Source organism: Eumetopias jubatus, unplaced genomic scaffold, assembly GCF_037043125.1.
Source record: "Eumetopias jubatus isolate StellerSeaLion01/CBP00866 unplaced genomic scaffold, mEumJub1_p1.0 scaffold_4, whole genome shotgun sequence".
Classification (NCBI taxonomy): Eukaryota; Metazoa; Chordata; class Mammalia; order Carnivora; family Otariidae; genus Eumetopias; species Eumetopias jubatus.
Genome location: NW_028274810.1, coordinates 71,204,947 through 71,228,182, shown reverse-complemented (window position 1 = coordinate 71,228,182; position 23,236 = coordinate 71,204,947). Strand labels below are relative to the sequence as shown.

Here is a 23,236-nt window from a genome sequence, read left to right as displayed (position 1 = left end):
TTTATTTATTTTTTAGATCTTCTCATTTACTTATTTGAGAGAGAGCAGGAAGGAGAACACATGTGGAGAAAGGACAGAGGGAGAGGGAGCAGATTCCCCACTCAGCAGGGATCCCGATGTGGGACTCGATCGCAGGACCCTGAGATCGCGACCTGAGCCAAAGGCAGATGCTCAACCAACAGCCACCCAGGCGCCCCTCCTACTGTTTCTAAACTACTATTTACTGACTACTTAAGATGTGCCACTATTATATTCCAAGTATTTTTAAAACTTTAATTTCAAAAAAAAAAAACAAAAAACTTTAATTTCATTCTTTTACCACAATTATGTGACAGATATAATTAGCTCCAATTAATTTTTATGTAAGTTTAGCAAAACTAAATAATTTGCTGAAAATTATAGTCTGACCTGAATTCTCAACTTCCTCCCTCCTTTTTAATCCTTCAGGATAGGAGGCAGTTTGAAGCACCAGAAAGAGCTCTGGACTGAAGTCAGACAAACCTGGTTTAAGAGTCCTGACTCCATCACTTTATTAGTTATGGAACCTTATATTACATAATTTCTTGCCGTCCTAGGATTAGAGGAGTAAATGTTATAGAATACATGTAAAAGGCCTAATGAAGGTCTTGGAACATAGGAGGATGTCAACACATGGCCAGTCTTTCCTTTTCCACTTCAAAACCCAGTTCAAATATGACCTTATCTATAAAAAGAGTCTGAGGACCCCCCTCTACATGCATAGGAGAACATTTATTTTTTCTATCTGTCCCTCTACTAGATAACAAACTCTTTAAGATTTATTTTGTACCTCTAGTGATACTCACTTGTAATAACCGTTGAATGCCTAAAGAAAATGACTGGATAAATCCCAGTCATCTCACCTCTTCCTTCCTCTGATACCTCACATTTCACACGTGCAGAACCACTCTCATCAACTTTTCCTGAAAACTGATCTTTCTCTCTTAACTCCAGTGAATGGCTCCATAGTTATCTGTTTCCCAGAGAAGAATGTGCGGTGTCCTGTTTCCTTCCCACTGTGTGCCTTCACCACCTCCGTTCTCTGCCCACTTTCATCATCCCTGTTCAGGCTTCATTACCTTCTGCAAGGACATTCACAGCCTTTACCTTAGTTTTCCTATTTTCATTCCATCCTCGACTAGGATAGTCCTACACAACAGAGCTAAACTAATCTTAAGCTCTGTGTCCTGACTTCTGTACTTGCCACTTCTTCACTCTCAAAAGCTTTCTTAGGTGTCTGAGGACATACTGTTTTAACTCATTTTTATACTCTCTATGGTTTAACAGAATGCTTACAGACATTTCAAATGAAGTACACTTATAAAACTTCTTAAGGAATAGAACAAAGTGTGTTGATAATAATCTCTGTAATTTATTAGCACTTACTATATGCCAGTTTTAAATACCTCATAAAATCTCATTTACATCTCACAAAAACCTTAAAAGATAGGTACTACTATTCCATTTTATAGATGATAAAACTGAGAACTTAAGAAACTTGTCCACGGTTGTATCACAAAAGAGGTGCAAAGTGGACACTACTCCAAAGCCCTGCTGTTAATTTCCATGCTATACTGTTTCCTAGATAGTAGTTGCTCTCTTGACTTAAATTCACATTCTTTCCCTTCTACATCAGACAAACAAGTATCCTAAACCCTTTCAAAGAAAATTCCACTTATCAGTTTTATTCCTACTCATTTCTTCCTTAGGTCACGATTCTTTAATGACCTCTTTCAAGTATATTACAAGGGCTTCTTCCTACAGATTTTCTCCATCCTTTCACTTAACTTTACCACCACCTATGTTCTATTTCCTTTCACTATCAAGTCTCAAAATTGCCACTACCTCCACTTCCACCCACATAATTCCAGAATCCCCTGAAATCTTGTTTCATCCCTACACTACTCTCCTAAAACCTCAACTCAAAGGTGACCTAAACCTTTACAACTGCTAAGGTCAAAACCCTTTTTTTCATTTATTTTCATCAACTTGTCAGCAGCAACTGTACCAAGTGTTGACAACCCCAGTTGCTAACTTAAATTCACCTAACCCAGATTTTTGTGATAGTATACTATTTTTTTGATGTCTGAATTACAGTTTCTTAGTCCTACTGACTATATCGGTATTTTCCTAATATTTATAAATTATTAAATATTCCTCCACGTTTTATTTTCCCATTCTTTACTCTTCCACTCTTCTTCCTTAGAGATCTTATCTACCCTGAAAGCTTCATTCGTTACCAATAGGATAAGGACCCCTAGTCTGGATACTTCCCTAGTGCTCCCAGGAGTAATTAAAATGATCATTCACCATCCCTCAAATATTGCCAGTGTTTTCTGGTTTCAGAATTTGTATTTAACTACCACTTCTCTTAATGATGTGTAATACTCTCCAGACTTTTTTCTGCCTACCCAAATCTGGACCATCCTCCAAAGATCAGTTCAAATGACAAGTTTTCAGCAAAATTTTCCTTGATGGTCATAATCTGAACTGAACACTAGTGTTTAATTCATTTAGTTATTCTAAGTCTGTCTAGAATTTATTATTAGCCATCTGTGACTATTTTATTTCATACACATCACATGAGCTTTCATGTTGTTATATCTTATTATTCCAATTAGACTTTCAGCTCATGGATAGTCATGACTAATGTACTTACCTGTATTGCTCAGAACCACCAAACACAGTGCTTGCACAGAGGAAAATGAATAAATGCTCACTGGTTTTCCTCAATAATGAAGTAAAAAAAAAAAAAACACATTTAAAAAAAAGATTTTATTAAAAAAATAATAAAAAAAGATTTTATTTATTTGACAGAGAGAGAGATAGCGAGAGCAGGAACACAAGCAGGGGGAGTGGGAGAGGGAGAAGCAGGCTTCCCGCAGAGCAGGGAGCCCGATGCGGGGCTCGATCCCAGCACCCTGGGATCATAACCTGAGCCGAAGGCAGATGCTTAATGACTGAGCCACCCAGGCGCCCCACGAAGTAAATTCTAATTACTTCTGTACAGTGGCTAGAATTTATTAAAGCAATTATTAGGTGCTTTTGTGAGGGTGCTAGGGATACGAATATGAAAAGGATCTGAAGGCTGCCCTTAAGGAGATTACAAGTGGGGAAATAAATGTAACTAAGTGTTATAGATATTGTGATAAGAGACAAGAGTGCTATTCAAACATAGATATAAAGATTAATGAGATCTTAAGATATGTGTGATAGAAGAGGATTCCCAAAACGACAACGTGAATTTGAAGGATGAATAATTTTCCAGGTAAGAGAAAGAAGGGGTAGTAAAATATAAAAGATGGATTAGGCTTAAACTATAAAGAATTATACATGCCACTGCTAAGAAGTTCGGACACTGTACTGTAAGATCAGGGTTGGTCAGGAACACTCACGGGCCAGAGGCCTGTTTCTATATGGCCCATGAGCTAGTAATACACTTTTTACATTTTTCAAGCATTGTAAAACAAAAAACAGAAAGAAAGAAGAAAGAAAAGAAAGAAAGAAAGAAAAAAAGAAAGAAAGAAAAGGAAAGAAAAGAAAGGTAAATGTAACAAAAACCTAGTGTCATAGGTGACCAGCAAAGCCTAAAATATTTATTATCTGACTTTTTATAGAAGAAATTTACCAAACCCTGCTATAGATGGTTTGGGACTGCTGAAGTGATTGAGGAAAGGATGTCATACATTCAAATTGTCTTAGGATGATCATTCTGGCAGTCTTGTGCAAGATGAATATAGAGAGATGAGGAAATACAAGGGTGCATTACAATAGTACATGGGAGGTGACAAGGGCATAGGACATCATAGAGGGAATAAGTGACAGGGAATTTATAACTGCTTGGTACAGGGGAATGAGTGATGAGGAGGAGGAGGAAAGAAGAAGCCAATCTAGATAATCAGCCAAGTGATCAGATGGATGCTGATGCTATTAATGGAAACAGCAAATCAGAAGAAGCAAGTTTATGAGATGAAGCTAATGAGTATGAGAAAGCCTACTAAAAGTCCAATTAGCAGAAGTAGAGAGTTTGGAGACAGAGTAAAATACTATACATATATTAGGTACTAAATGAGTATCTGGTGAATGACTCAATGGGAAAAAATAAATTTACTGAATTTTTTCCTGATTTATTCCCAAACCTCTGCTATGTAAGGTTCTTACGCTGATTCCAAATCATACCTTGGAAGGAGGTGGCACAGGCTTAGGAACCAGGTTCTTATAGACACTTGGAACCAGGGTTGATGATTTGTTCCCATTTGCATGGTGAGATCCTGGTGAGGTGAATGCAGCAGAGAAGGCAGCAGAAGGATCTTCTTTGGAAACTTTTTTGATGACTAGCATTTTGGAGGGTTGCTTGGCACTAGGTGGGTTTTCTGTGAAATACAATAGTGAAGAGACAAAAGAATGTCAAACATTGGTTAATACGTAGCACAGTTTATATGAAGTCCTCATTTTCAAAAAACAGCGGACAGGTGAAACTGAGGAACAAACATTTCTTGGTGTGCATTTAACAGATATTCTCAAAAATGACACTATTTGGGAATTATAGGAAAAAGGCTGCATATGAAGCTAAATTCATAAATCAACCAGGAAGCCCAAAGATGTTAGTAGTCCTTCAGGGGCCTAACTTGTCTAGTATATGGTGTGATCACTCAGGCACACACCAATCAAGAATATATCCAAGTATGGCAGTTCCTGTCAGCATGGGAGTGGAGAGAGATGTGGAAACTGGGGAAAGGAGGCTACCCTGGGACCTTCTGATGAGGCAAAGTGGAGCAAAGCCTTACACTATTAACAAAGGGGAAACGGTACAACAAGCACCTTTAATCCTATAATTCAAGATCCAAAACCAGTATTTAGATATATTAAAGCCTTCCCAATAAGATGCCTAACTACTGAATTAATGTAGGGACTAGGAGAGTCTCATTTGTAAATGCCAACGATTCCAAAACTACAGATCAGGTTTTAAGAAATACACTGATTTGTCTCTTAATTTTTTTATAAGGCTAGTTATTCCCAACATGTACACATAATTGTGTGTATTTATGTTTTCACCTTGCCCTCTACAAGCAACATTTGTAACTGCCAAACCTGCCCCCCAACACCCTTAAACAAAAAAACCCTCAACAACTGGAACCTGGCTGAACAAAGTTCTCTACAGGATGTGGTATCATACAGCCTTTCAAAGAACACTTTGGAAGACTATCTACTAATATGAAAGAATGCTTAGAAAATACCACTATATTTGCCTACCAAATATTTAAGAAACAGTTATAACACAAAAAATTCACTGTTATAAATGAATTAGTGATGTTAATTAAACATTACTTCTCATAAGCTTTAGATAATTCTCCCTTTGCTTAAAATCTGCTTTCAAATTCAGGGCTTTACAAGCTCTCCATTATCTGTATTATGACTCCACTACCATTACATTTCAGGGGTATTTTGGGTGGGCACAGTGAGAGATAATAGGTGTTAGTTACCATGTGCAAATGGATGAGATGAGAAAAAAAGAAACAAAAAAGAGATAAAGAATTTTTGCTCCTTTCCATGCTAAGAAAAATTTAAAGTTGTGCCTTTAAAATGGCAAATCCACCTACCCCACACTCCAGAAGGGGTCCCAATAGGTCTGCATGGCTGATTCTGTTTGCCAGCTTCGGGATTCAAAGAAGGCTAGGAAAAAAGGGATATAAATGGTTGACAGAGAAAGCTTATCATTTTGGCACTTTTCACAAAGTAGTCATCACCATGGAACCTATCGAATAATTATCAGCAGCACATATTTAACGCTGTATTCAGAATCAACAAGCAAGCAGAAAATACTGAAATGCTAAATCAATAGATCTTGTATTAATCTTAGGCTCTCTTGGGTTTCATTCCCTTTAACATAAGAGGATTAAAAATTTTTTTAAATTTTTTTAATTTTTATTTTTTTAAAGATTTTATCCATTTTTTTGAGAGAGAATGAGAGATAGAGAGCACGAGAGGGAAGAGGGTCAGAGGGAGAAGCAGGCTCCCCGCTGAGCAGGGAGCCCGATGTGGGACTTGATCCCGGGACTCCAGGATCATGACCTGAGCCGAAGGCAGTCGCCCAACCAACTGAGCCACCCAGGCGCCCCCCAAAACTTTTTTTTTAAATAAACAGACTAAATGGGCAAGTTCGCATCTTCCGATAGGGTATGTACGCCAAGTTCAGAATGATTAGTACTAGGGAAGGAGGGGACCTTTCTGTGGTCAAAGAGATGTCTAGCAAAGTAGGGCAAGAGCCAGATTTTTTAGGGAGACTAAATTTTATTCTGTAGGTACTGAAGATCATTTCTCATGCAGTAAACATAATCCATAATCATTAAGTTTATAACAGTCTGGTGCAGCTTTAAGGATGTATCTGAGAGGCTTAAACATCAACTAGGAGACCATTAGAGGAGACCAATTCCATAGTTCAGGAGAATAATGAAGGTAACAGGGAGAGAGAAAGAGATGAGGGGGAAGGATGGAAAAGTGTTAAGAGCAATAAACTGGACTTAACAACTAGAGGTGTGGTATGACACTGGTGTCCAAGCCCAAATTTTACAATATGGTAACAGAGTAGGAAAATGGCTTTTCAGCACAATTACCCATAGAACATTAAACAACAGAAAGATGCCCAGACTCCATTACGGAGCTTCCGAATCACAATGTCTAGGGATGGGCCCGAGCAGGTGTGTATTTTCAATCCATCAAGGTGAGAACCGCAAGTATAGAACAAGCACAGATACATATTGAAGAACCACTCACCACGTAAATGGAAAAGTTAGGGACAAAATATGAAGGACTGATAAATACACTCCTCTCGATGGAAAAGTATAGGTAGAGGGAGGCCCCATGGATAAAAGCTGTATTTTCTTGTTGTAATAGGCTGTGTTCTTAGTCACATTCTATTCAGGGTTTTCAGAGATACTGCCCCTGTTTATATGGTATCTTCTATTTCTTTCCACTGATTTTTAAAAATAGTAAAATATAATACAGATAAAAAAACCTGCATAAAACAAATGGGCAAAAATTCTTGTAATCACCACTCAGTTCACTCAGTTTAAGCCAACAGGATATTACCTGCCAAACCAGAAACATTTTTTTAAATTTTTAAAAAATTTTTTGAAGATTTATTTAATATTTTATTTATTTATTTGACAGAAAGAGAGAGAACGCAAGAGAGGGGACACAGCAGGGGGAGTGGGAGAGGGAGAAGCAGGCTTCCCGCGGAGCAGGGAGCGCGATGCGGGGCTCCATCCCAGGACCCCGGGACCATGACCTGAGCCGAAGGCAGACGCTTAACGACTGAGCCACCCAGGCGCCCCCTGAAGATTTTATTTATTTGACAGAGAGAGACACAGTGAGAGAGAGAGAACACAAGCAGGGGGAGTGGGAGAGGGAGAAGCAGGCTTCCCGCGGAGACATAAATGCTCATGGCCTAAAACTATTAACTCACTAAAAGATGCAAAACGATGATCTTACAGTTTTGTCATTCCTTCTCTATTAGCTAGTACACTTCCATAAAAAGGAACTTCCTCTCATTTATTTGGTGACTTAGTGGTACAATTCATGGGGAAAGGTAGACTACATGCTTGTTTCTAAGGTGGTATCACTATGAACTCACAAATTTAATCAGTTAATATCTTTGATGCACGAAACATCTGTATTTGGCCAGTGGGAACCTCTTCAACAATTTGGCTTCTGAATCCTTTTCATACAACCGTAGTAGTCTTTAATTACTTCTTTGCTATGTAGTATGACAAAATATTCCAAGCTTATCTTACAAATATCCTGTCCAGAAACGGTATTTCAAGACCACAATCTGGGCATTAGGGATGCCAATTGCTAAGGGGGTGGTCACTGTTCTTAGATCTTTTCAGTGGACAGAATCTGCAAATATATATTTATTTTCAAAGATAAAATATACCATGACCTCTTATTGATATTTCTAACTCATACTGAGAAACTTGAGTTTTTACCAGGCATCTTGTATCTATACTTCCTTTTTTCTATGCCAAGAATCCTGATGCTCAAGGATAAAGGTATAGAATATCATATTCAATCACTTTATCCCATACTGCATACAACAGTGTCAGGGTAACAATAACAACATTACACCACCAATATGACTAATAAAATGTTATTTTTTACAGGCTCTCCCCATTCTCCCATTAAGAAGTTATGCTTTTTCTAGACTGTCAGAGCCCATAGCTATTACATGCTAAACTCTCTTTTTAACTCTTTTAGTTCTACAGTTAACCATATACTTAGTATTTACCACTCTTCCTTTATATTTTTCTGGTTAGTTTCACTGTCTGCAGCTTCTAGTCTAGTACTTCCCTCAGGAAAAGTCTTGGGAACAATATTCCAAGTCCTTACACATTGGTATTTGTGACATTTATTTTTTAAAAGATTTATTTATTCATTTCTAGAGAGAAAGAGAGCCTGAGTGGGGGGAGGGGCAGAGGGAGAGGGAGAGAATCTCAAGTGGACTCCCTGCTGAGCGCGAAGCCTGATGGGGGGCTTGATCTCACAACCCTGAGATCATGACCTGAGCTGGAATCAAGAGACGGCAGCCCAGGGCGCCTGGGTGGCTCAGTCGTTGAGCATCTGCTCAACGTGCTAGAACGTGCTATCTCAACTCAAGGTGCTAGAAATCAGGAAAGGAGTAATTAAAAATTTGAGAAAAAGGGAGACTAAACAAGAAGGAAGACAAGAGAGGGGCGCCTGGGTGGTTCAGATGGTTAAGCGTCTGCCTTCAGCTCAGGTCATGATCCCAGGGTCCTGGGATTGAGCCCCATATCAGGCTCCCTGCTCCGTGGGAAGCCTGCTCCTCCCTCTCCCACTCCCCCTGCTTGTGTTCCCTCGCTGTGTCTGTCAAATAAATAAATAGAATCTTGAAAAAAAAAGAAAAAAGTCAGCAACCCAACTGACTGAGCCACCCACTTTTATAACTGAAGGGTGATAGGGTATAAAATCTTTGGCTAACATTCTGAGTACTGTAATTGTTATTCCACTGACTTCTATTATAAAACTTTGTCAATGTCTGATTTTCTTTCTCTTATAGTCACTGGGACTTGATGCTCAAAGGGTACTCTTTTTTCACTTGAGTCTATTATTTTTTAAAATAATGATACATTAAAAAAATTATTAAGTGAACTCTACCCTCAATGTGGGGCTTGAACTCACGACCCTGAGACCAAGAGTCATGAGCCAGCCATGAACCCCTCAATTCTAACTTAAAAAAAAAGATTTGAGAGAGAGAGGAAGAGAACACATATACACAAGGTAGAGAGGGGTATGGGGAGAGGGAGAGAGAATCCCAAGCAGACTCCCCTGCTGAACACAGAGCCTCACTTGGGGTTTTGATCCCATGACCCTGAGATCATGACCTGAGCGGAAACCAAGTCAGACACTTAACTGACTTTGCCTCCCTGAACTCTTTTAATCTGTTTCTTCCTCACTTAAAAATTTCCTCTTCTGGGGTACCTGGGTGGCTCAGTTGGTTAAGCGTCCGACTTGATTTTGGCTCAGGTCATCATGATCTCAGGGTCATGGGATCGAGCCCCACATTGGGCTCTATACTCAGCACAGTCTGCTTGTCCCTCTCGCTGTTTCCCCCACCCCTCTTCATTCTAATAAAATTAAAAAAAAAATTTTTGTCCTCTTCTAATTCTTAAAAAAAAAAGATTATTCTCATGTTCCTTTTTTTTTTTTTAAGATTTTATTTATTTATTTGACAGAGAGGGCGAGAGAGCACAAGCAGGGGGAGCGGGAGAAGCAGGCTTCCCGCTGAGCAAGGAGCCCGATGTGGGGCTCGATCCCAGGACCCTGGGATCATGACCTGAGCCGAAGGCAGACGCTTAACCAACTGAGCCACCCAGGCGCCCCTTAGTATCATTTAAACTTTAAAGTAGTAACACCGTAGTAATAAATTTTAAAATGGTTCTTATCTGTTTTGTGGACATGCTGTACAGGTATACTTTGCACTGTCTGTGAGGATGTTATTCTGTTCCTTATTCTCTTGATCCTTTATGTTCATTTACATGATTAGTTTTTGTGAATGTGGGTCAAGACAGTTTTTCTGACATCAAGCTTTAGAGTGCTCTCTTCTGTTGTTTTCTCTTTTTTTCTTTTAAAGATTTTATTTATTTGACAGAGAGAGACACAGCGAGAGAGGGAACACAGCAGGGGGAGTAGGAGAGGGAGAAGCAGGCCTCCTGCTGAGCAGGGAGCCCGATGCGGGGCTCCATCCCAGGACTCTGGGATCATGACCTGAGCCGAAGGCAGACGCTTAACAACTGAGCCACCCAGGCGCCCCTCTTCTGTTGTTTTCATAGTGTTCAAAAATATGGTGGCTTAGTTTCTTTCATGTCCTGGATGTCATCCCTACCTTCCTCCCTCCCTTTTATCTGAACCTTCTCTTTCGTCTCTATCGTTTCCACCTCCACAACTCAATCTGGATCCTATTTCCAACTGTGTTGTGTTCACTGAGGGTCTACGTTCTAGAAGGGCAATATATTGGCTGGTTAACATAAACAATGATAATACTCAGTGCTGTTTATCAACTTATTGCTTCTTAGTTCCAAAGTCGTCCTTTCTGACTGCTCTGTGTAAATGTATCCGGGCACTTAAAATTTTTCCATTTGCCAGTTGGCAAGTTAACTTTTTTGTCAGTAGAGAGCAAGAAAAAGATTTCTGCCTCTTGTTCCAATGTGCTTATTACTCAACAGGCTCCTGCAGCACCCATTCCTGCTAAGCCAGGTTCTAAAGTGCAAGTGAGCTTTGACTTGAGTGGTTTTGTAGCAGAGTGATATCTGAACAGCTCTACCAGGTATTCAAGAGGGCAGATTTTCAGCATGTTCCCTGGAAGCAGCCGAGCAACTGTTCTGTCATTCAGTGAACCACCACTAAGCCCTTTCTAACAAACTCTATCTTAGCCCTAGGGTTACTGGCTGTCCCTTATATAGCCAACTGCTCATTACCCCAATCCTGTACTTTCCCTGTACAAATTACTGTGTGGTTTCTCTCTCGATTGATCCAGCCAGACCCTTCATACATCATTCCAGAACTTCTGTATTGACTGACTAGTTTCATAAAACCACTCCTACTGATTTCTAGCTGTTCTCAAACACACCCTCTAAGCTATCTAGAAAGAACTGCTGGCTCTTTTGGTACTGCCAGATGTCCTGTTGCTTCCTTCAATTTCTCCTCCAAAAATGCTATCACTACCCAGGTATTACAGTTTTTGGTAGTTTGTCCCTACGTATGACACCTCACTTTATTTTGTTGTAAATAACGTCCATGGATTTATTTTTCTTTTTTTGGTTCTTCAATACCAGTTGCTCTGTGCTCTCTTTTTTTAAAACAAATATTTTTTTAAAGTAGGCTCCACACCCTGTGGTAGAGCCCAATGCAGGGCTCGAACTCACGACCCTGAGATCAAGACCTGAGCTGAAATCAAGAATTGGAAGCTTAACCAACTGAGGCACCCAGGTGCCCCTCTCTCTGTTCTTTCTTATTATTTTGAAGTAATTTCATTTTTTTAAAAGATTTTATTCACTGAGAGAGAGAGAGACAGAGAGAGTACAAGCAAGGGGAGAGGCAGAGGGAGAGGGAGAAGCAGGCTCCCCACTGAGCAGGGAGCCAGATGGGGCTTGATCCCAGGACCTAGAGATCATGACCTGAGCCGAAGGCAAGATGCTTAACCATCTGAGCTGCCCAGGCGCCCCAGAAATTATTTCATTCTTACAACAAAGTTGCAAAAAACCCCCACTTTCTGGGGTACCTGGGTGGCTCAGTCAGTTAAGCATCTACCTTCGGCTCAGGTCATGGTCCCAGAGTCCTGGGATGGAGTCCTGCATCGGGCTCCCTGCTTAGCGGGGAGCCTACTTCTCCCTCTGCGTCCCCCCTGCTTGCGCTCTCACTGTCAAATAAAATCTTTAAAAAAAATAAAGTTTCTGTACATCCTACACAGATGTCTAGATTCTCACGTCAACATTTTACACCATTTGTTCCAACATTCTCTCTAAATATATTTCTTCCTGAACCATTTGCAACCTAAACCATTCATCCTTAACATAATCACAGTACAACTGTAAAAATCAGGCAATTAACATCAATAAATACTATCTAATCTGTAACACTTATTCAAACTATAACACTGATTAGTTTTATAGCAAAACAACAATTCTTAAATGTACACTGTTTTCTCATCGTCTCCAAAGGATTGCATTCTGCCTTTTTTTTTTTTTGAGTAGCCTCCACGCCCAACATGGGGCTTGAACTCACTCACGATCTTGAGGTCAAGAGTCCCACTGACTGAGCCAGTGAGGTGTTCCTCGCAGGCTTCCTTCAGTTGTCTTATCTCTTTAGTTTTCTTTAATCTGGAACTTTTTCTTTCAGGACATTTTTATTTTTTAAAGATTTTATTTATTTGAGAGAAAGAGCAGAAGAACGGGGAGAGGCAGAGGGAGAGGGAGAAGCAGACTACCCACAGAGCTGGGAACCCTACGCCGGGCTCGATCCCAGGACCTGGAGATCATGACCTGAGCTGAAGGCAGATGCTTAACCATCGAGCCACCCAGGCGTCCCCCATGACGACATTTTTAAAGAGTAGAGGCTAGTTCTTTTGTAGAATCTTTTATAATTCTTTATAGTAGAAACTTCAACTTGAGTTTGTATGATATTTTCTCATGGGTAGATTCAGGCTATGCATTGCTGGAAGGAATTTACAGAAGTGAGGTTGCATCCTCAGTGTATCACATCAGGAGGTTTATTTTATCAATTTCCACCATGACTGGTGATGTTAACCTATTTTTTAATAAAATAACATTTACATAAAATGATATGCACATATACTAACTATACCATTCCCTGAGTTTTGAAAAATGTTTATAACTCTTCAACCTCTCTAAAAACAAAAATTACCTACCACAACCAGAAAGTTCCCTCATGTCCTTTCCCAGACAATCCCCACTCCACATAGGCAAGCACTGCTCTTTCTTTCCCACCATAGATTATTTGCTTATTCTAGGATAGCACACAAACAAAATCAGACAGTATGCACCATTTTGCGTAAGGCTTCCCTGAAATTCACTGTGTTGTTTTATTAGTCACTCTTTATTAATGAATTTATGTAGTCCATTTCATTATTATACCCACAAGTTTTCTGTTCTTGTGTCAAAAGACATTTAAACTGTTTCCAGTTTGGGGCTTTTATGAATAAAATTGTAATAAATGCCCATATACCTTTGTTTCTCTTGAGTAAATATCTAGAAGTGCTGGGTCACAGGACAGGTTTACGTTTAGTTTATACAAAAATTTGCCACACACCTTTTCCCAAAATGGTTGTACTACTTCATGTTCCTACAATATATGAGAGTTCCAAATGCTCGAAAATGTCACCAAATTAGTGTTTTCAGACTTATATATTTTAGCCATTCTGGTGAATGGGTAGCAGTTATCTCATAATCTGAATTTCCACATTTCCCTTGTGACTAATGACACTGATCTTTTTTCATGTGACTACTGGCCATTTGTGTAACTTTCATTGTGAAGAATCTGTTCAAATCTTGCTCATTTTTAAAAATACTGAGTTGTTGGGGGCGCCCGGGTGGCTTAGTTGGTTAAGCGACTGCCTTTGGCTCAGGTCATGATCCCAGGGTCCTGGAATCGAGTCCTGCATCAGGCTCCCTGCTCACTGGGGAGCCTGCTTCTCCCTCTGCCTGCCTCTCTGCCTACTTGTGCTCTTTATCTCTTTGCCAAATAAATAAAATCTTAAAAAAAGAAAAAATACTGAGTTGTTGGGGTACCTGGCTGGCTCAGTTGGAAGAACATGCAATTTGATCTCAGGGTTGTTTGAGCCCCACAATGGGTGTAGAAATTACTTAAATAAACTTTAAGATTTATTTTTTTTTTTTTTTAGAAAAAGTGTGTGTGTGGGAGTCCGGGGGTGGCGTGGGGGTGGTGAGGCCCAGAGAGGGAGAGAGAGTTCAAAGCAGACTCTTCACTCAGCGCGGAGCCCAACGTGGGGCTCCATCTCATGACCCTGAGATCACAACCCAAGCTGGAACCAAGAGTCCCATGCTCAACCGACTGTACCACCCAAGCACCCTAAATAAATAAACTTAAAAAAAAAAGAGGGGTGCCTAGGTGGCGCAGTTGGTTAAGTGTCTGACTCCTGATTTCAGCTCAGGTCCTAATCTCAGGGATTTGAGATTCAGCCCCCGAGTTTCAACAGCTCAGCACTGGGTGTGGAGCCTACTTAAGATTCTCTCTCTTGCTCTCCCTCTGCAAACCCCTCACTCGCTTCTCTTTCTCAAAAAGAAAGAAAGAAATGAAAAATATATATTCAGTTTGTTTTTTTATTATTGAGTTCTAGGAGTTATTTATATTATGGATACAAATCTCTTTTCACATATATGCTTTATATATATATATATACACATATATATATATTTTCTTTTTTTAAAAGATTTTATTTATGGGGTGCCTGGGTGGCTCAGTCATTAAGCGTCTGCCTTCAGCTCAAGTCATGGTCCTGGGGTCCTGGGATTGAGCCCCGTATTGGGTTCCCTGCTCGGCGGGAAGCCTGCTTCTCCCTCTCCCACTCCCCCTGCTTGTGTTCCCTCTCTCGCTGTCTGTCAAATAAATAAAATCTTAAAAAAAAAAAAAGATTTTACTTATTTATCTGAGAGAGAGAGAGAGAGTATGGGCAGGAGCAGAGGGGAGAGACAGGGGGAGAGGAAGCAGCAGACTCCCCGCTGAGCAAGGAGCCCGATGCGGGGCTCCATCCCAGGATCCTGGGATCATGACCTGTGTCGAAGGCAGACGCTTAACTGACTGAGCCACCCAATTGCCCCTCACATATATGCTTTATAAACCTTTTCACTCTTTTCTTTGAGTCTGTGAGATAAGCAGGTATTTTAAATTTTGATGAAATCCAATTGATCAATGTTTTCCTGTAAGGTTATTACTGTGTCCAAAGAAATCTTTTTCTATCCTCTAAGCCATAAAGACATTCCCCCAAATTTTCTTCTAGAAGCTTTATAGTTTTAGGCCTTACATTTGGGTCTATAATTCCTCTCAAATTCATTTTTTTTTTTGGTATGCTATGAGGTAGGGGGAGAGGATAGATATATATATATACTCTCATTATCTCTATACACACACAGTTATTCTAGTACCATTTGTTAAAAACATATTTCTCTATTGGTCTGCTTTAGTTATCTTTTGAAAATCAAATGACTATATAAATGTAGGTTTCTTTCTTTCTTTTTTTTTTAAAGATTTTTTATTTATTTATTCATGAGAGACGGGGGGGGGGAGAGAGAGAGAGAGAGAGAGAAGCAGAGGGAGAAGCAGGCTCCCAAGGAGCAGGGAGCCCGATGCGGGACTCGATCCCAGGACCTCGGGATCATGACCTGAGCCGAAGGCAGACGCTTAACCATCTGAGCCACCCAGGCGCCCTGTAGGTTTATTTCTGAACTCTCTATTCTGCTCCACTATTAGTTTATCCTTATAATAATGTAACATCTTGATTATTATTACAGTTTTGTACTAAGTCTTCAAGTTAGGTAGTATAAGTCCTCCAACTCTGTTCTTTTTTAAGATCACTTTGGGTATTCTACAGTCTTTGTATTTCAATAAAAATTTTAGAATAACCCAGTCCATTTCTATAAGAACACATGCTGGTTGGTGTTGTGTAGAACTGATGTCCTAACCATGTTGAGTCATTCTAATTCAAAGCCTCCCATTCACAATGGTATCTTTTATTTAGATTTTTAATTTCTCTTGGCAATATCTTATGGATCAGTATAGAGGTCTTTCACATCTTTGGTTAAATTTATTCCTACACATTTTACTCCTAAACAGTTTTAAAAGGTTTTTTGGCTTCACTAAAAGCATTTTATAAAACTTCATTTACCGACTGCTTACTGCTGGCACCTAAAAATACAACTGAATTTTTAAAAAGTAAATTCTACACCCAATGTGGGGCTTGAACTCATGACCCTGAGATGACTCACATGGCTCTACCAACTGAGCCAGATAGATGCCCCCAGTTAATTTCAACCTAGGTGATCTTTATCCTTTACTGTAACACTGCAAGGTAAACATTACTATCTATGTAAAAATTAGGACTGTTTAACTTGTCCAAGATAACTATAAGACTGTTCATTACATCAAACTAATACCATTTTAAAACAGAAAATAACTTTCTAATTATACACTGTATAGAAAATATAGAAAATTCACTGTAAATGATTTGTCCCCAAAATACCTTGATTTTGCTATTTTTTGGTTAACTACTCTTTCTTCTTCAACCATTTCCCAGCCTCCTTACTGCTATTTCCACAGGTTCTAGCCCCCTCTCTGAATATATCACTCTCCTTAGGTGATTCTTATCTGTCCAGCAACCTCAACTATTATCTTTATTTCTGTAAGCACATCTCTAGATCTCACCCATCCTTTGGATACGAAGAATTCGTTTTCTCCCTTCAATTATGCTCCTGTTTTTCCTTTTCTTTTTTTTTTAAGATTTTATTTATTTATTTGAGAGAGCGAGAATGAGAGAGAGAGAGAGAGCACATGAGAGGGGGAGGGTCAGAAGGAGAAGCAGACTCCCCGCCGAGCAGGGAGCCCGATGTGGGACTCGATCCTGCGACTCCAGGATCATGACCCGAGCTGAAGGCAGTCGCTTAACCAACTGTGCCACCCAGGCGCCCGTTTTTCCTTTTCAAATTACTTATTATTCATCAATTTGCTTTAAATCAAAATAGAAATTTTTGACTCTTCCTTCTCTAGTTACCTCAGTTCCAATCCTTTAGATTTGTCCTCCAAACCATGATCTTTTACAACCTAAATGTCTGTCAACAGGAAAATGGATAAATGAATGCAGTATATTCACACAATAGAATATCATGTAATAGTGAAAAAGATTTAACGCAAGGTTTCTCAATCATGGTAATCCTGCCATTGGGGGCTAGGTAATTCTTTGTTATGGGGCTGTCCTGTGCATTGTACGATGTTTAGCAACACCCCTGATCTCCAGATACTAGATGTCAATAGCACTATCTCAAGCTGTGACAACTAAAACTTCCCTAGATATTGCCAAATGTGTGGGGGGGCCAAATTTGCTCCTGGTTGAGAACCACTGGTCTATAGCGTTATGTATCAAATACAGATAAATCTCAAAACAATTTTAAGCAAATAAAAGAGAACTACAATATTATCCATATAAACATAAAAATCAAGGAAAATGATATATTATAGATTGTTTATGCATACATACATGTAATAAAAGTTTACCAAAAACATGATAAAGCACTGAAGTCAAGATGGCGATTACCTCTGGGGGAAGTGAAGAGAGCAGGATTAGGGAAGCTTTAATTTGATGAAGTGCATACCCGACCATTTTTCTCCTTTCATGTACATACTTTTATGGACACTTAAGATACTTTAAAACATAAACGCAGTATTAATTTGCCCTTATTGACCTGGTTCAGGTTTAACTGACAGCAAACTTTCACTTAAATCACTCAGCAGGCATAGATAGTGCTACTTTCACATTTTTCTTTCTGTTGTCGATTTATTTCCCACTGGGAATGCCACAGAACTGATAATGGGCCTTATAAAATTCTGCCAATCAGTAGTATAGAACCTATTCAAAAGGCACTCTTAAAAAAAAAAAAGCACCTTCCACTTTACCCAACACTACTTCTTGTTTGCTACAATCTCTTTTTTACCAAAGCACATAAGAAACCAAAACTAATAAAGAGACCCAAATAAACTTTACTATATGCTCAGCTGGCTTTGGTCACAATGCAAAATATACTTTTAGATAAACATTCATATCATATATAAATTATCATTACCGTGGGTTAATTTACTTAGATGGAATAAAATACAAAAAGAAACTCCTAGGAATACAATTAAACTTTTTTGTTGTTGCTGGTTTGATCAAGGATTTTAACCAAGTTCCCAAAGCGTGATGAGCAACACAGATTTTGTTAATTATTCCCACTGGTCTTTCTTAAATGTGCTAAGTTTATTGAATAAATAATGAAAGTTATAATTTAGTGTCATAATTTCTGGACCACTGCATATTTAGAACATTCTGGACAATATTCAGTATGTCGGGGTAGTATAAACCTTTCCACTAAAAAAATTTTGAAGGATAGGTGCTCGGGGGTTAGGAATTCACATTACATTTAAAGGATCCCAGAACATTTGCTAGACTTAGGAGCTGATGCCTCAATTTGACTCTTATTCAGTTGGCTTCATTAATATATTAAAATGGCCATCACAGAAATGATTGGCTAATTTAATGCGCTACTTTTAAAAATAACTAGAGCTGCACTAGTAGCCACTAGCTATATGCAGTTGTTGAGCACTCAGAAAGTGGCTAATTTATACTGAGATTATGCTACAAACAAGTCTAGAATATACAAAGGATCTGCAAGATCTAGTACCAAAAATAATGCAAACTATTAATTTAAAGATATCAATTACATATTAAAATGATAATAACTTGGATATGTTTGTTAAATACAGTAAACTTTTAAGGTGAACTAAAAACTCTACTTTAGGTTGAGAAGCCAAAAGGCATATAATTCAATACACAACGGCAAAGTTTTAGTTAACTTAAATACTCCCAACAACTTAAATACTCCCAACTGCATATTTATAACATCACAATTATTTTATATAAGAGGGAAAAATGAAGAGAAAAAAACCTCTTATGATAGTTGGAGAAAGACAATTCAACATGCAAGACCACATTTTTATATAATTTGAGTATCAAATTTTGAATGTTGAACCTTATAAAGCTTAAAGGAAATTAAGAATTTTTTTAGACGTTTCAAAAGCATAAAGATGAAAAACATGAAGATTTGCTAAAAGTTACATAGGAATTTTGGTCATTATCTTCATACAATCAACTTTTCCCTCTAAAAACAGTAAAAATCTAAACTTAGGGACTTCCTTTTTAGTAATTTCTTCAAACCTCTCCTTATTAACAAGGTCTTCTATTTACGGCATTATTTGTTAGGTTTTAACCACACATTTAAACCTTCATACTTACAAAGTCTTCTTCCTCAAATTGTAATTTTTCCACCTTGTCTTCTTTCTTTTCTTCCCTAATCTCCGTAGGTGGCTTTTCTTGAAAGGCACAGCCTTTCCGGGAGTGGAAGCTGCCATTCCAGTGGCGATGGTTCCCTGTGCCACCCCCACTACGCTGGCTCATGCCATCATGACCTCGGGAAGAGCCATGCCAACCAGATAGGTTCCCTGTGATTCCAGCATATGCTCCCTTAGAGACACCAGAGTCCACAGAATCATGGCGGAACAGGGAGGGCTGGTGCCAGGAATCTAGGATAGTAAGGACAAGTAACACATTAGATTTTTGCTTCCGATCTGATTTACAGTACTACCAAAAGCCCTTCAGGGGACCTTTTAAAATAAAAGATTAAGCCCACAAAATTATCTTTTTCTTTTAATGTAATTTCTAGATGAGATCTTCAACTGAATAAATGACACATGAGAACACAAGAATGTTAGAAAGCCAACGTAACTGAATAATGACAACTGGAAGATTTAACTGAGAAGCGTGTTTAAAAAACAGCTATCTGGGGCACCTGGGTGGCTCAGTTGGTTAAGCGACTGCCTTTGGCTCAGGTCATGATCCTGCAGTCCCAGGACCGAGTCCCGCATCGGACTCCCTGCTCAGCAGGGAGGTCTGCTTCTCCCTCTGACCCTGCCCCCTCTCATGCTCTCTCTCTCAAATAAATAAATAAAATCTAAAAACAAAAACAAAAACACAACAGCATATCAAGATTATGGACATGCACCCCCTATGTGGGCTTGTCCTAACTGAGTAGCTTAAATATAGTCATGGAAGTGGGGCATGGCTCACCTCCTGTAGTTCGAAGAGGTCCATTGTTAAAAAAGCCGTCAGAGGAATTATGTCGACGACGGCTTACTCCAAATCTACGATCTCCTCGGGGTAGGTGCTCTCCGTGTTTTTCGAATGTGGCTGTAGGTGACTAAGATGATCAAGTATAGAGAAGCAAACCAATTAAAAAGATATCAATCTCAGTATCTTAGGTTTTGCATCAGCCTTTTAGAAAACAAGTAATAAAGGTGGAAGAAACCCCCACTATGAGCATATGGGCCATAATAAGGGTATTACAGGCCTCTAAGTTAGAGAAGTCCTAGGTTACATATTCAGACAAGATTGGGCACGTTCAGGGTGGTATGGTCGTAGACCTAGGTTACATATTCACTCATTAACTCATTTTCTGCATCCCAGAAGGGGAGAAAAGGCAGCTACTTTAATTATTTGCACGAGAGAGGGTGGAAAAAAAAACCCTGTCGATATCCATTAAAATAAGCCCTCAAACTTTACACTTAAAGATATTAAGTTAACCTTGTAAGAGGAAAGGAAAAGCAAGATGCCTAGTTAAAAAAAATTCTAACAGCTTTATTACTTCTGTAAATTATTGTGGAACCGGGGAGAAAGAAATGGTTTAAATACCACAACACTTTGGTCATTAACAACTACACGGTTTTTATAGTTTTATAAAAAACTTACTTCTAAACATTACTTAATATTCATAACAGTACTATATTTGGCATCAGCTTCATTTTACTCATTTACACATGAGGAAAGAGGTCAGGGAGAACTAAGTCTTATTATACAATGAAAAGGAAGCAGTTTGAGAAACACAGTCACAGATGAACTTTCATTCCCCTCCCTTTTCCAAATAATTTTATTCTAGAACATTTTTTTTTTTTTAAGATTTTATTTATTTGACAGAGAGAGACACAGCCAGAGACGGAACACAAGCAGGGGGAGTGGGAGAGGGAGAAGCAGGCTTCCCGCGGAGGAGGGAGCCCGATGCGGGGCTCCATCCCAGGACCCTGGGATCATGACCCAAGCTGAAGGCAGATGCCTAACAACTGAGCCACCCAGGCGCCCCTCTAGAACATTCTTTTTATTAAATTATTTTATTTTATTATTTTTTAGAGCATTCTTTAGTTTCAAGTAAGAGACCAAAGTCTAAAATAAAAGGCTGTAAAAAATATGGATATATCTGACAAAGGGGTAGAGGAAAACTACAGGTTGGGGCATAGACATCTTTACATCTATTTTCTCAGTTCTATAGTTTTTAGCTCTTTAATTTAGGTTATGAACCACTTCAGGTTTATTTGTGTGTGATATGAAGTTAAGGTTGAAGTCAAAGTTCTCACTTCCCACACATACACATATATATACATAATACATATATATATCCAGTTCTAGAACCATTTGCTAAAAAGACTATCACTTCTGCATTAAATTACCTTGGAACTTTAGTCAAAAATCGACTGACTGTATATATAGGACTATTTTTGAATTCTCTATTCTTTGCTCTCATTGCTTTATGTCTACCCTTACTTATCCCAACACCGCAGAACTTTGTTTACTGCAACTTTACTGGAAATAGTGAAATCTCATTTCCCAATTCTTTATACTTACTTCACTGTGCTAGATTATTCTTTGCAGATAATAAGATCTACATACTTTTAAATGCTTTCCTGGATCCCACACCTAATCCCTCAGGTCTACCGTCCCCAAGTTTTGGGTCAGATTATGTCAATTACGAGATCCTGGGAATTTCAAAAGGGCAATTGAAAATGAAGTTTAGAGCAAAAGGTTGTAGGTTTAGATAGATCAGGAACATCTGCCCCAAAATTCACGTTTAAAAATAGGGAAAGGGCACCTGGGTGGCTCAGTCAGCTGGGTGTCTGACTCCTGATTTTGACTTCTTGGGTGGTGATCTCAGGGTTGTGAGATAGAGCCCTGCGTTTGAGATTCTCTCTTTCCCTCGCCCTCTGCCCCTCCCCATCACTTTCAAGCGCGGGCAACTCTCTCTCTCTGAAGTAAATAAATACAGTCTTAAAAACAAAACACAACAAAACAAAACGAAACAAAAAACAGGGGAAGGCGCCTGGGTGGCTCAGTCGGTTAAGTGTCCAACTCTTGATTTCAGCTTGAGTCATGATCTCAAGGTTCTGGGATTGAGCCCTGTGTGGGGTGTGCTTGGGATTCCCTCTCTCTCCCCCCACCACTCCCCCACTTGTATTCTCTCTGTAAAATAATAAAATATTTTAAAAAATAGGGAAGATAGGCCCTTTTTTTTTTTGAGATTACGTATCAACTGTGTCCCTCCTCTTATTAGTTGGCAAAATGGGAATCATTTTCAAGTTTATTAGCTTCCCAAAGGTTTCCTTTATCAGTAACTGAGGCTGTTCTTTTTTTTTTTTTTTTAAAGATTTTATTTATTTGAGAGAGAGAGAGCACAAGCAGGGGGAGAGGCAGGCACCCGAGTGAGGCTTGATCCCAGAACGCTGGGATCACTACCCAAGCCACAGGCAGATGCTTAACCAACTAAGCCACCCAGGTGCCCCACTAATTGAGGCCATTCTTCTGTACTGTGACTAGGGCTACTTCACTCTATATGAACTGGTTGTTTTCACTTGTCTTTATTCCTAATGCAACATTCATTTTCCCCCTGAAATCATTACGTAGATTATTACCCCTAAAACATAAATTTCTAGTATTTAATCTGAGATCCATGTAGTAGTCAATGTCTCTCCCTTTTCGTCCTCCTCATCTACTACTACAGACAAATGTGCACTTACCCCAAGGGTCCATTTCCCCAAAAAACCATTTCCCCTTTACCTCTGCCCCTCTATACCTAAGTAATAGGTTAGCAGGTATGTTTTAATTCCAAAGTGTAGTGCAGTTAATCCACTAAATCTTTTTTTTTTTTTTTTTAAGATTTTATTTGACAGAGAGAGACAGTGAAAGAGGGAACACAAGCAGAGGGAGTGGGAGAGGGAGAAGCAGGCTTCCCGCTGAGCAGGGAGCCCGATGCGGGGCTCGATCCCAGGACCCTGGGATCATGACCTGAGCCGAAGGCAGACGCTTAACAACTGAGCCACCCAGGCACCCTGGTAAATCTTTTTTTAAATAAAGATTTTATTTATTTATTTGAGAGCGAGCGAGAACAAGCATGAGTGGGGTGTGGAGAGTGGGGGAAGAGGCAGAGGGAGAAGGAGACTCCCTGCTGAGCAGGGAGTCCTACATGGGGCTCGGTCCCAGGACCCCGAGATCATGACCTGAGCCGAAGGCAGACACTTAACCAACTGAGCCACCCAGGCG

The 23,236-nt window shown here is 39.3% G+C and overlaps 1 protein-coding gene across 3 annotated transcripts in view; it reads right to left on the bottom strand.

Annotated features, from left to right (window-relative positions):
* The window catches only part of GPBP1L1 (GC-rich promoter binding protein 1 like 1), a 59,573-nt gene that overhangs the window by 9,249 nt on the left and 27,088 nt on the right, over window positions 1-23,236 (bottom strand). For all 3 annotated transcript variants that reach the window (XM_028123346.2, XM_028123345.2, XM_088022445.1), the window contains exons 4-7: window positions 19,943-20,072; window positions 19,112-19,398; window positions 5,619-5,691; window positions 4,198-4,391 (exon numbers count right to left, since the gene is read on the bottom strand). In XM_028123346.2, the coding sequence (XP_027979147.1) occupies window positions 4,198-4,391; window positions 5,619-5,691; window positions 19,112-19,398; window positions 19,943-20,072 (684 nt within the window). The remainder of the gene's footprint in view (window positions 1-4,197; window positions 4,392-5,618; window positions 5,692-19,111; window positions 19,399-19,942; window positions 20,073-23,236) is intronic.